The 13083-nt window shown below is 41.0% G+C and overlaps 1 protein-coding gene across 3 annotated transcripts in view; it reads left to right on the plus strand.

Moving 5' to 3' along the window:
• grb10b (growth factor receptor-bound protein 10b) overlaps positions 1–13083 on the plus strand; it is a 119158-nt gene that overhangs the window by 16470 nt on the left and 89605 nt on the right. For 2 of the 3 annotated variants that reach the window (XM_080720942.1, XM_080720943.1), the window contains exon 2: positions 8245–8367. In XM_080720942.1, coding sequence (XP_080577068.1) covers positions 8317–8367 — 51 coding nt within the window. In that variant the 5' untranslated portion in view covers positions 8245–8316. Of the gene's footprint in view, positions 1–8244; positions 8368–9404; positions 9476–13083 lie in introns of all 3 variants that reach the window. The other variant, XM_080720941.1, reaches the window with a different exon arrangement.

A 13083-nucleotide genomic window follows, 5' to 3' on the forward strand; every position in this document is an offset into this window, starting at 1 on the left:
GAATTCATTCCAGGATTCATTTAAATGTGGCATGGTAGGTTAGATATGGCCTTCTTCTGCCCCTTTCATTATGCTTTGATTGAATGCTCCACATTGATGATGAAGTGGACGCAACCCTGCTTGTTGCAACCCTGAGTTGTGCTATTTTTGTATCAGACTGGGAGAGACCTGATCCCAAGCTATCAGTGGTTGTCAGTAACTCCAGCTAGGAGGTAGATCAGCCTGCTATTCATTTCTACCCACCTAGCACTGTGTGCACTGGACTGGGTGTGTTTTTCAAGAAACTACAGTTAGTATTCACTACAGTACAATAGAAAACAGCTTACAGTAGTTCCATGTGTAGTACAGTAGTTCCATTACACACCATCACAGGGTTTCCTGCAGGAAAAAGTCTTGACCAGGGGGGGGATCTCATGGCGCACGCGCAAAGCGCGTGCGCCGAAATTTTTTGATAATTAATTAATGAATTCGAGTAATTAATTCATTTAATTTTTAATATTAATTCTTATTTTTGCCCTATAAAAAACACATGAATGTGCCCATGATGACGGAAAACACAACTACATGCTATCATCCACATTTATTCAACATTGAATAACTACGTTTTTCACAGGACAGTGTAACTTGTTTTTTTCCCCCAGGTTAATCAACCAGCACTCGTGCCATATAAATAGAAGTCTACAGCACAGTAAAAAAACAACAACATTGGTGTAAAGTAACTAAGTAGATTTACTTAAGTAGCCTACTGTACTTATACTGTACAAAGGAGATTTTCAGGTATTTGTACTTTACTTGTGTCGTTGTGAGTAAATGAGAAGAGCTCTCTCTCTCTCTCTCTCTCTCTCTCTCTCTCTCTCTCTCTCTCTCTCTCTCTCCTCTCCTCTCTCTCTCTCTCGACGCAATCTACGACTCGCTGTGCAGCTGTGTCACTGTCAAGTTGACCTAGGCTAGGCTCGCCTCTCAGAGAACTTCAAAAGATGTTAACGACCGTCAATTAAGCAGCTGCATGCGCTGCTCTGCTCTCCTGCCAGTGAGGCACAAGTAACTTCACATGGCTGCCATGTTTGAAAGATAGGGTTGGTATGGGGGTTAAACATGCAATTTCGCGATCGCGATCATGCCTAGTACATTGTTGGAGGGCCAAAAATTGTTTTTGAAAAAAAAAATATTAATTTTTTTTTTTTTTTTTTTTTTTAATACCCTTGGGGGGGCGGGGGGGTTTTCTGGCCGGGCGGGGCGCCTGGCCTGTAAAGTGCTGCAGGAAACCCTGCATCATGGCAGAGGGGATGAAGCCTAATCAGGAATTTAACATTTTTGCTGACCCCATGATCTTTGCTCTAGCATCCGCCTAAAGCCAAAATGTCATTTTTTAAGGGGCCCAGCCAACATTTTTTTCCCCTAACTACTAAGCACTGTGCTCGAAGGATGGCAACATTGGTTCAAGCCACTTTGATCCTGTTGGGCGTAAGGTGCAATGTAGCCCCTAGGGGCCACAAGCGGAAACTTAACTCATCTACAGTATAACAATCTAAATTTGTTGTTGTTTTCATTTCATAATATTCAGCATGGCATGAAGCTGAACATAAAAATGCTGTTTTGTTATGTACAATTATAACCGTATCCACATTAAGTGTATTACAGCCTGATTTTCACTACTTTTTGATGTGACGAGACTAACTTGTTTCCCACTATCTGGATAACTTAAAATAACACTTTGTTTAGAATGTAGAAGATGGGGAATTTATAACCAATTGTACAAACTCCACAAATCAATGGTGCACATGAGGACATAGAGATCAGTAGAGAATGATGCAGACATACACAGAGACAAGTCTGGCCACTAGATAAATAGATTTGTTAAAGCAAACAGGTAGAGTAGACTGTCACTCAGGCACACCAAGCAGTTTCATAGACAGGTTGGTAGATCACAGCTACAGAAGGTAGTGGACAAACAGGCAGACACTCAGACACAACAGTCAGTCAGGCTGAAAGAAATCACACATTTGACAGTGTAGCCCACAATGTAGCTCACAAGACCCTCATTTATACATACAGTATGTGAGGTTAAAAGTTTAATATTTCCATTTCACACTCGAGCTGTCTTTTTATTGCAGCATTTTTTTAAATGCTTCAGCAATGGAACTAAGCTTACTTTATAACACATTATTTAATGTGTCCATGAACTCTTACGAATTTGTGAGCTAAATGAAGACTGCAAGTCTGTTAATACTGTGGATTTTGGAGTGCAGATGACTAATAATGGACTATACTTTTTTAAGTTTAAATTTGGTACTATGCACAAAAAGAATCATTGTGTACGTTTATAATGTTAACACGTTTGAACTGAACCAATATGACCAAAGTCTGTTGAGTATATTATATTCAATAGGTATATGTTCTTTAACCCATTAAATCCAGGAAAGCATCTGAGTCATTTTGTATATAATCGGTTTAGATAGATGCTAGGTTAGATGTTTGTTTACCTTGTTTCTTTGAAGCGCTACATCATTCTCTTTGCACTCTACACCCTTGCCTAGGGTCAACTGAGCTGACCAGCACCAGGCAGCAACTGATTCAGCACCACCAGTCCACTATGTAAAGGAGGAGATCTGTTCGGTGAAATAGTTAGCTAGTGCTTTAATTAGGCTTTACTTTAAATAGCTTGGACTGCTGATGATCCCAGGCCCAGCCTTTGGCTTCTCTATGGGGTTTATCACCCAGGGATGTTAAAGCTGGACCCTGGCAATGTAAGCACACGTCACCCTGTTAACCTCCACAGTCGAATGACTGAGCAAACACCTTCATTCCACTGCAACTACAGAAAACCAGTAGTAGGCTGGTGTGTTGCCGTTGACTGTAGTGGAATAACTGCAATGGCAAAAATCAGGATATACTATCCCTTAAAAGCAAAAAGTCAAATACCATAACATCTTTAGCTTACCGTTTGTTCCCAGCATCAATAGCAGTTGCGCTATAAAGGTCTGTCGTTTGCTGAAGCTCCTGCGTTTGAAGTCCACTGGCTAACATTCTCCTTTCATGCAAGCTTGAGTAAAAAATAAAATCACATTAATTAATCCAGATGTGGTCACCTCACCGCTGGGTACAGCCGGCACTACCCCAAAGTCCCCCTTTCTAGTGCGTGGATGCCGCTTGGATAATTGCACTGTTAAGGTCAGAGATGGTTAGGTTTCAGTGCACTGTTCATGTGGAAGGAGTCAAATCAAAGAGCTCTAGGGGGGACTAATCCCTTCACTGGAATGACTTTGATAATTGTCAGGGTGTGATTAAAATATAGGTGCGTGTGTTTGGTGTCCCTCTGGAGTTGGTACAGTACACAATAAAATCCTGAGTGTTCACTTAACTAGGAGAGTGTACGAATGGAAAAAAGGACCCTTGTTGTACACTCTGAGTGTACTTAGCATTTCATTGTGTACACAGAGTCCCATGTTAGTGATCAGAATCTGGGTTTTCAAGGTATTTTAATACGTCTGAGCTTTTTCCCATGTTCCATGACACACAGAGTTTGAGTTTAACCTGAACTTACTGGGTATTTAAAGACAAATTAAACCCTGAAACTGAATAGTTGTTTTTGGGGCGGATGTTCAGCTCTGGCCTCCTGGGAGTGTGTGAGCACAGTTTCACACCGATCGATTGGGCCAACTGTGCCAGAGATTAGCTGTACACAGACGAACAGACAGACATACGGATGGACAGACGGGCAGGGGACAAAAGAATTTCTCTGCACGTTGGAGACAATAAAATGACAAATCTTTCAAATGCTGAGGATGTTCCGTACTACAGTATGCAAGTATTTGGCTAACTTCATGTCTTCATGAAGTTAGCGAAGGACTTCTTACTCAACTCTAGCTCCAGGTCCTTGATAGTGGTGTAAAGTAACTAAGTACATTTACTTAGGTAAGTAATGTACTTTTTTGAGGAATTTGTCATTTACTCGATTATTTCCAATTACCAGTACCTTTACTTCTACTCCACTAACAATATTGTACTTTTACTCCACTACAGTTATTTGAAAACTTTAGTTACTTTGTAGGTATAAATTATAATGTTATAAAACATACTGTACATAAAGCACTTTAGCCCTATTTTATACCGTGGCTATTTGAAAATAGCTGATCTACAACGCAACACGTTGTGAGCTTGTAGATCTGCTATATTCAAACATTTTGTACTTTTACTTTTGATGCTTTTAGGACATTTTGATGCCAACACTTTCATACTTTTACTCAAGTACATTTTGGATTGTCAGACTTTTACCTGTAAGAGAGACTATTTCTATATTGCAGACAGTATTGATACTTTTCCTCAAGTAAAATGTGTGAGTGCTTTTTCCCACCACATCCAGTGCTAATACAGCAGCCGTATCCACCACTCTGTAGCTCCTAATGAGGGACTGCCTGGAAGTTTTAGCTTGATGTTCATTTGTTTTAGTTTGTGTTGTTAACTGTGTGTCTGTGAATAATGTGTAAATGAAGAGCCACTGCCCTGTACCAGCCAGCAGGGGTGTCACACCAAATTCTGGGCCCTGGGTCCAAGCGTTCACTGCGGGCCCCCCATGAATGTTCTTCATAGGGGGAGGGGGTTTAACCCATTTAGACTGGGAACGCAATATTACGCATTATTTTGTGCTTTAACTATTGAAGATATACAAGCTCATAGCTTGTAGATCTGCTATTTTTGAAAAAAATCGTGAACATTATTTTGTGCAAGTCTGATTCTATAAATGTCTTCTAAATCCTGACAAATCCATGTCAGTGGTGCTCAAACTTTTTCATGTGAAGGACCCCCAAAATGTATTTGGCCACAAACCCCCATCTCAAAATATGTAGTTCCAGGGACCCCCCAGAAGCAAAATTTGAGTTGAAAGTTCGCTTAAAAAATACATATATTCAAAGATTTGCTCACATTTTCACGACTTTTCAAAAATAGCAGATCTACAAGCTTGCAGCGCTCGCACGCTGTGAGCTTGTACTGTATATCTGCTATTTTATAATAGCTAAAGTATAAAATAGTTAAGGCCCCTCCACCTTGGGCCCTAGTAACTCAGTCCCACTCTCCCCCCCCTTGTGACGCCCCTGCTAGCCAGGCCACACACATGGATTGTTACAATAAGACACACACACCACACACACACACACACACACACACACACACACACACACACACACACACACACACACACACACACACACACACACACACACACACACACACACACACACAGCACCTCATTACAAGCAAGCTCATTTAGCGGTTCTAGTGATCTCAATGCCAAGCTCTTTGTATCAAACGCATTCATGGTTGGATCATTATTTGCTAGACCGATTTGGGGGGTTAAACATGTTAATGTTCCGCACACAACAAAATCGTAAAGGATGACCATTTCTGATAGCCCTCAGTGTCAGTTCCATTATAGTGTAATCACACTATTGCATCAATATTAAACATTTTGTGTGATTCATTAATATAATAATAATATTTTCAGCTGTGAGCTCTAAGGCTGGTGATGTTGATCCATCTGTCCGATCCACCTCTATGGTCCAAACTAAATATCTCAAAAACTATTGGCTGGAATGGATGGCAATTGAATTAGCTCAGTACAGTACCTCCATACTCCCAAAAATGTCCACTTGTTATTTAACAGCCAAATGTCCACAACTATAGTTGTCATTATAGTTGTATGGATGCTGCCATCCATTTGAGTTATAACAGTTTTTATTTGTCATGCTTGGTGCACTCTAACCTAACGCGGACCAGTTTGTGTTGGCAGATGGGTGGGCGCGGCGAATCTCTCCGCGAGTCTCTGGCCAATAGCATGTGTTCTCCTCCCCCCACCCCCCTCTGCCCCTCTGCTCAGCGCAGAGAACGCTGCTGCGTCATGATGTCAACACATTCGGTGCGACGCTCTCGGCACTCTGATTGGTTAGGGAAATTCGACACTTCCTCCAACAGTGATCATTCATAACGCGATCGCACAGGCTTCTTTTTCTTCCTATCACCAAAAGAAGCCTGGATTTCCGAGGCTATGCATGGTGTGAATGGCCCTGTAATCAGTTCTTTCAGTTGGTGCCAGGTGCCGGTGAGGGTATGCGCGTGACATCATCATCATACCCGGAAGTTTACAAGAAAACACAGAACACACATGCATTCATATACTGTACACATATATACTGTGTGTGTGCGCACACACACACACACACACACACACACACACACACACACACACACACACACACACACACACACACACACACACACACATGTATATATATTTAGTCATATTTCCACATATTTAGTCATATTTCCACATGTGCTTGTATATTTACATACAAGCACATGTGTATACACCAGCAGTCCGGCACACATGCCATGTCACGCCATATGCATGAAGTCACACACACAAACGTGCACACACATGCACACAAACAAACGCACACATAGAGGAATACGTACACAAACACACATTCCGAAAGGTCAAGGGCAGTCCGCTCCGCTCACCAACCACTACTCCAAACACCAGTTAATTTTAACCCTCCAGAAAACTGCGGTTATATTTTTGAAATACCAACAGGAGGTCATGAACGGGTGCATAAAAGACTATCACATTTGTGAGCCAGAGCTGTTGGTCTTAAAATACTCTCCCAAGGTCTAACTTAAGTCCTGGAGAGGAGCCTGCAGGGTATTTCTGGGTCAGTGTATACAGGTGTTTGTTCAGTGGCAGCTGTGCCAAGAGGTTAATAGGATGCCCACATTAAGAAGTTCAAATAGAATGTAGACCATGTGTCCAAGAGGTTGTGGTCATCTTGACCCGGGGATGGCTGCTGCTGCTGCTAGCTACTGTATAGGTAGGTAGTGGTGGAAAGTAGTACATTTACTTCAGTGCTGTACTTAAAGGAGTAGTTCACCCCCAAAATGACTTTTTTTTCTGTTGATTACTCACCATGGAGACTTGAGTTCAATAATAATTTTTGGGTAATTGTTCCTAAGACAAAAAAAATGATTATAGTAAGTTTACTCCACTGGTGTAGACCATGTACCATAGATCTGTGGTTCTCAACCTTTTCAACCCCCCAAAATGATCATATCGTCACTGTCGGGCAGAAACCTTGTATCTCCAAGCTTCAAATGTGTACGTTTTTTCGCGAAGTAAAGCCCTGCTTCATCGGAAAAGGCTGTCGCACAACTGTAGTGAAAACAGCAGATCTACAAGCACACAACGCCTGGCACCGCGAGGCGTTGTGCTTGCGTTGTGTGCTTGTAGATCGGCTGTTTTCACTAGTTTAGTTCATCTTTTTAAATGCTAAAAACAAACGGTTTTGGACATACAAGTTTCCACCCGACAACGACGATATTTGAACTGGGAAGCCTCCACCTTGACGAGCGCTTTGAATTGTAGGAGTTGAGGCATTACATTTAGTTGCATGTTGTTTAAAACTCTGCAACAACCATCAGTCCTATCTTAGAGTTGTTGATGTTGTTTACTTTGGACCTATGTGGGTTAACCCATTTAGGCCTAGAATTATTGAATGCTTTAACCAGTGAAAAATAGCAGATATACAAGCTCACAGCGCGGCACCAAGTGCTGCGCTGCGAGCTTGTAGATCTGCTATTTTTGAAAAAGTTGTGAAAATGTATGCAAATCTTTGAATATATGTATTTTCAAAGCAAACGTTTGTAACTCAAATTTTGCTTCTGGGTGGTCCCTGGAACTAAATATTTTGTGATGGGGGTCCGTGGCCAAATAAATTTCATTTTGGGGGTCCTTCGCATGAAAAGGTTTGAGAACCACTGACATAGTAGTCTCTCAAGAACAGACTAACTGAGCTCCAGTTAAGGGAAAAGGACCTTTTCTTTGACGATGGCTGGCCAGATTGCTGACATAGAAACATAGGTTTTTCAAAAAACCTTAGAAGGATTCAAAAGACACTAATATAGAATCGGGTCAAAATTCTAATTTTCACGATTTTTCAAAAATAGCAGATCTACAAGCTCGCAGCGCTGCACTCAGTGCCGCGCTGTGAGCTTGTATATCTGCTATTTTTCAATAGCTAAAGCATTCAATAATCCCTAAATGGGTTAAGAAGTGCTCTGTGCTATATTGGTCTGCTCAGCTCCTAGATTTCATCTTCCTCGCTCACCCTCTTGTCTCTTCTCTCCCTCTGGCCTCCTCTTCTCTGTTTGTCATTTCCACACTAAACCTCCATCTCTGCTGTTGTGTTCCTTCAGGTCCCCTCCTGTCCGTCTCCTGGTAAAGGCCCACCTGCTAATTGAACGGCACGACGAGACAAACAAACCCTAATGGCTGTGGCCGGATGTCCCGATTATTTCCTGCACCACCCCAATTATCAGGTAAATTAAAAATTCTTTCTTTCTTTCTTTCTTTCTTTCTTTCTTTCTTTCTTTCTTTCTTTCTCTTTCTCTCTCTTAATATCATCTCTGTTGGGTGGAAACCTCGAATGTCCAAAACGGTTAACTTTTAGGATTCACATTCAGAAGTAGTTCGACGCTTTTGATTGACGCTGTAGTATGATAAAGTAGATAATTAATTTACGAAAAAACACAAAACGATAGCAACGAACGATATACTTTCTCGCACGATCTACAAGTTGTGAGCTTGTAGAACGGCTATTTTAGGTGCTTAGCACATCACACGACGAAATATGAATTCAGTGTTAGTCTCCTCAATACGGGGAAAATTAATTCAGTCTGAATTGGATGGATTTCTGATTCCAATTTCTGATTCTCTGTTGTTTATGATCTGCCATAAATCAAAACAAGAAATCTAATAATTTATACTCGGACTGTAAGTAAGGTCTAGTGGAATTATAGAGGAGCTTGCCACAGGTTTTAGCCTTGTATTTTATTAGCTATGATACAATTTCTGGGCCAAATAAATTGTGCCCAAAATAGGGATGACAGGTTATACATGCTAACATTTTTTGATAATTTATGTCGCCCCAACTCCCCATAATAGAGAGCGAGAGAGAGAGACTATATATAACACTTTGAGTTCTTACAATGCATCTAACATATGGGAAGCTTGTACCATATAAAGCATGCAAGGACCTCTGTCCGCAAAGGCCTGTGTTTCTACACACACACACACACACACACACACACACACACACACACACACACACACACACACACACACACACACACACACACACACACACTCACACACACCGACCCCACCGCCTTTCCTCAGCCTCTGTCCCTCCTCAGAGGAGAGGAAGGATGGTCCATATTCTTTGTGCATGTCAGAGCAAGGATAATGATGTTCATAATATCTTCATGTGGCAAATGTACCTTCATTTTCTCACCTCTTAAAGATGTGCCCGAATCGGCACTGTTGCTGTTATTATTTATTCATTTATTTTCCTTAGATATTTTACAGTGGAGAGTGACAGCAGAGATCGGAGAGAGAGAGCGCATGAGGTGCAACCAAGTTAATGAGGTGAATTTGAACCTGTGACATAATGATATATATATTTGTATATATATATATATACAGTATATATATATATATAATATATATAATATGGTGCATGCCTTAGAACAGTAGTTCTCAAAGTGGATGGGACTCCGTGGTCTAAATTGACCCTTACAAGTCTGTAACTCTATATATACATTGTTACATTATACATTGTCAGAGTTAAAGGGAGACCTTGAAATTTGAAAGTTTGAGAAACGCTGCCTTTAGAACACACAGTTTAAAAATAGTCAAAGTAACACGAACGGTGGAACCCATGACTCTGGATTCCGATCCCAGGGCTGAGGGCCAAACCAGGCCTTGGAGAAAAGCTCCCTCGCCGGGTCTGAATGTATCTGTCACAGCCCAGAGATTTAAGACTGTGGACCTGAATGAAGACAGGGCAGTGGGGCGGTGGGAGAGAGTGTGTGTGTGAATGAGTGGCATGGTCACAACATTCCACTGAGGTGAACACACTGCATTCACATGGTGAACAATCTGCTGTTGGGTTGTGGACGCTGATGTAAGAGCATTGGTCCCAACTAAAGTTCACAATGGAACGCTTTCTCCTTTTGGCTGATACTACATCCCCAGGTAATGCTATTCATTCTGATTCTATGGGGGAGTCCATTCGTGCACGCACGCACACGCGCGCACACACATGCACGCACACACACACACGCACACACAGACTGACCTTTCTATCGAGAGGATTAGGAGGATTGTTTTGAAGGGCTTGTTTTGGTCATTGTTTGTTTCCACGTGCAGTGAAAGTAGTAGCTGCAGCAGAGCCAACCAGTAAAATATTAAAATCCTCAGTGTTCATTTAAATCTCTCCTTAACTGTGTTTGCATGTCAGATGTCATAAAAACAAATCGTCACTGCCGGGCAGAAACCTTGTATCTCCTAGCTTCAAATTTGTATGTTTTTGGGCGAAGTAAAGCCCTGCTTCATCAGACAAGGCTGTCGCGCAAAAGTAGTGAAAACAGCAGATCTACAAGCACACAACGCTTTGCGGTGCAAGGCGGTGTGTGCTTGTAGATCGGCTGTTTACACTAGTTTAGTTAATTTTTTTAAACAATAAAAACGAATGGTTTTGGATATACAAGGTGTCCACCCGACAACGACGATTTGCTAAAAAGTGGAATAACTTTGCCCTAAAAAAATAAAATAAAAAATGGGATGTGCATGACCCTGACAATCCTTTTTTTGTTGGATTAGATGTTAAACACAGCGTTTATTGACCATGGAGGGCCTTTATCAGAGTCTGTGTCAGTGCCAGTGAATGGAGGTCTGTGTTGAGCTCGGTCCTCTGGCTCCTCTGGCTCCAGATTGGTTATGTAAGTCCACAAGAGGTCCTGGAACGCCTGGCCCGGTGCCACGACTGTGTCCTCACCACAGAGTGAATTGAACTGTGACTGTGTGGTGACGCCATACAGTTAGGAGTGTGCAGCCGCTTATTATTCCTTTATTATCTTCCCCTGTCGAGGCCATTTAAAAAAGAACATCTTGGACTTATTTTCTCACAAGGCCCTGACAGATTTTTATGTTCATTCTGATTTTTTTTAAGGCTTGAAGGACATGCTTGCTGTAATCCTTTCAGCTTTTAATGAGAGCAAAGGGCATAGGCTAATTAAACATTAGCAAGCGCCACAATTAGCATGCTGTGGTGCTTGTTTGCTGAATTACTTGACCCATTCAGTTTCAGCTTCTTGTGGAGCAAAAATAAATAAAATTAAGCTATTTGTATTACTGTGGTCATTTACAAAGACCTGTTCTTATCATTTCCCATGAGTATAGGAGCCTTGTCACAATTTTCTTTTTTAGAGTAGATGCATGATTGCAGGATGTCAGGCATAGGAAAGTTGAATGATGATTGTTTGGCAAATTACATTCAGCTTCTTGAGCCAGTGCTTCGGATTTATACAAGAAAAAGAACATTCACACACTGTAAAAGCTCCAGTAATAAGCGTTTTTTTCAGGATTCAAATTCAAAAGTATCAAATGTAGCAAATCTACAAGTTCAAAACGTGTCGCTTTGCGCCGTGTTTCAAGCTTGCGGATCTGATACTTTAGTGTGACGCTGTACTATGATCAAGTAGGGAATTAAATTACAACAAAAAATACACAAAACATTGGATTATATTATAACTAGTCCTGTGCCCGGGGGTGTGCACAGTATATGAGGGATTGAATGTAGGTGTCTCAGGAGTAATGTTGGAGAACCCAGACCGGTGCCCGTTGGGCAGAACCGTCACCATTGACGTCCAGTTGTGCAGTGCTACCTGTCTGTGATGTAGGCATTGTTTCAGCATGCGGCTGTTACCATGGTGGCGACACTGTTTATTATCAGTGATGTCGGGATGCAGACAGATGGCGGGCATCGTTTCAGCTTGCGGCTGTTGACATGGTGGATGTCACCATGCTCATCTCCAAATTTGGGCATTGTTTCAGCATGCGGCTGTTACCATGGTGGCGACATTGTGTTGTATCAGTTCGGTAAATACATTTTTAGATGTAGAGATAAGAGGTTGACTTATCACACACTGTATCTATGTTAGTATGATTTTATGTGAGCAGTTTGTGACGTCTATGACTTATGACATACTGTATCTATGTTGTATGACTCCGTATTTGGGCACGGTTTCAGCCTGATCCGATCTTATAAAATTAAGTAGGCCTATTTAACCCTGCAAGACCCGAATTAATTTCTACTGGCCCAAAATAATTTTAAAAAATCAGATGGTGTTGTAGGAGTCCTAATCACAGGAAAATGTAATGTTAAAAAAATAATAATGTTTTTGTAAGGTTTTATAGCCATAAATCATAAATCATGCTCTGATTTGCATGTTGGGGATATTTTTCACAATAATAACATATGTACATGTTCTAGACATTCTAATGATCACGAAAAACAATATTACTGGCATTTTACTTATGTTTTAGTGAGGAATAGCTTCAGTTAAAACATTTGTCCAGACGCTGGAATTTCAACTTCTCTGGGAGGTGTGAATGTCATTCTCTGTGGGGGGTATTTATATGCAAATATCGTGGCCAATGGCATTGTAATACTAAACAATAGGATTTAATGGTGATGTTAATGTGAAAAAAGAACAGGAAAACTAATTATAACATTTTTTTTAAAATGTTGCCAAAAAGCAACGCTGGGCCTTGCAGGGTTAATAGTCAAATAATCCGTGCACAGAGGTACTTCCTTAGCCTATTGGCAGCGTGCACAATAAATTTGGTGCTGATCGGCTCAGCAAAGATATTACGTGTCATGTTGAAGATTGCCTATTTACACTATCTCTTTCTAGAAAGTTTTACAATATAAAATTTGTTTAAAATCGGTTTCAACGTGGAAGCGATTATGACGATTATGCAAAACATTCGCGATTATCTCAAATAATTATTACCAATAATTGCAATTATTTCAAATAATTGTGAACTATCTATGTTGTATGAGTTAAAAAAGGACCTAAATTGAAACAAGCACAAAAGCTTTTTTGAGGTATCCTTTTAGTTGACCTTGTACCACTGTACCAGTGAACTGCACTGTCACTGTACCTTTTCCTTTGCAAACTATAATCAAT

The sequence above is a fragment of the Nannobrachium achirus genome (assembly GCF_963921795.1).
Source record: "Nannobrachium achirus genome assembly, chromosome: 2".
Taxonomy (NCBI): domain Eukaryota; kingdom Metazoa; phylum Chordata; class Actinopteri; order Myctophiformes; family Myctophidae; genus Nannobrachium; species Nannobrachium achirus.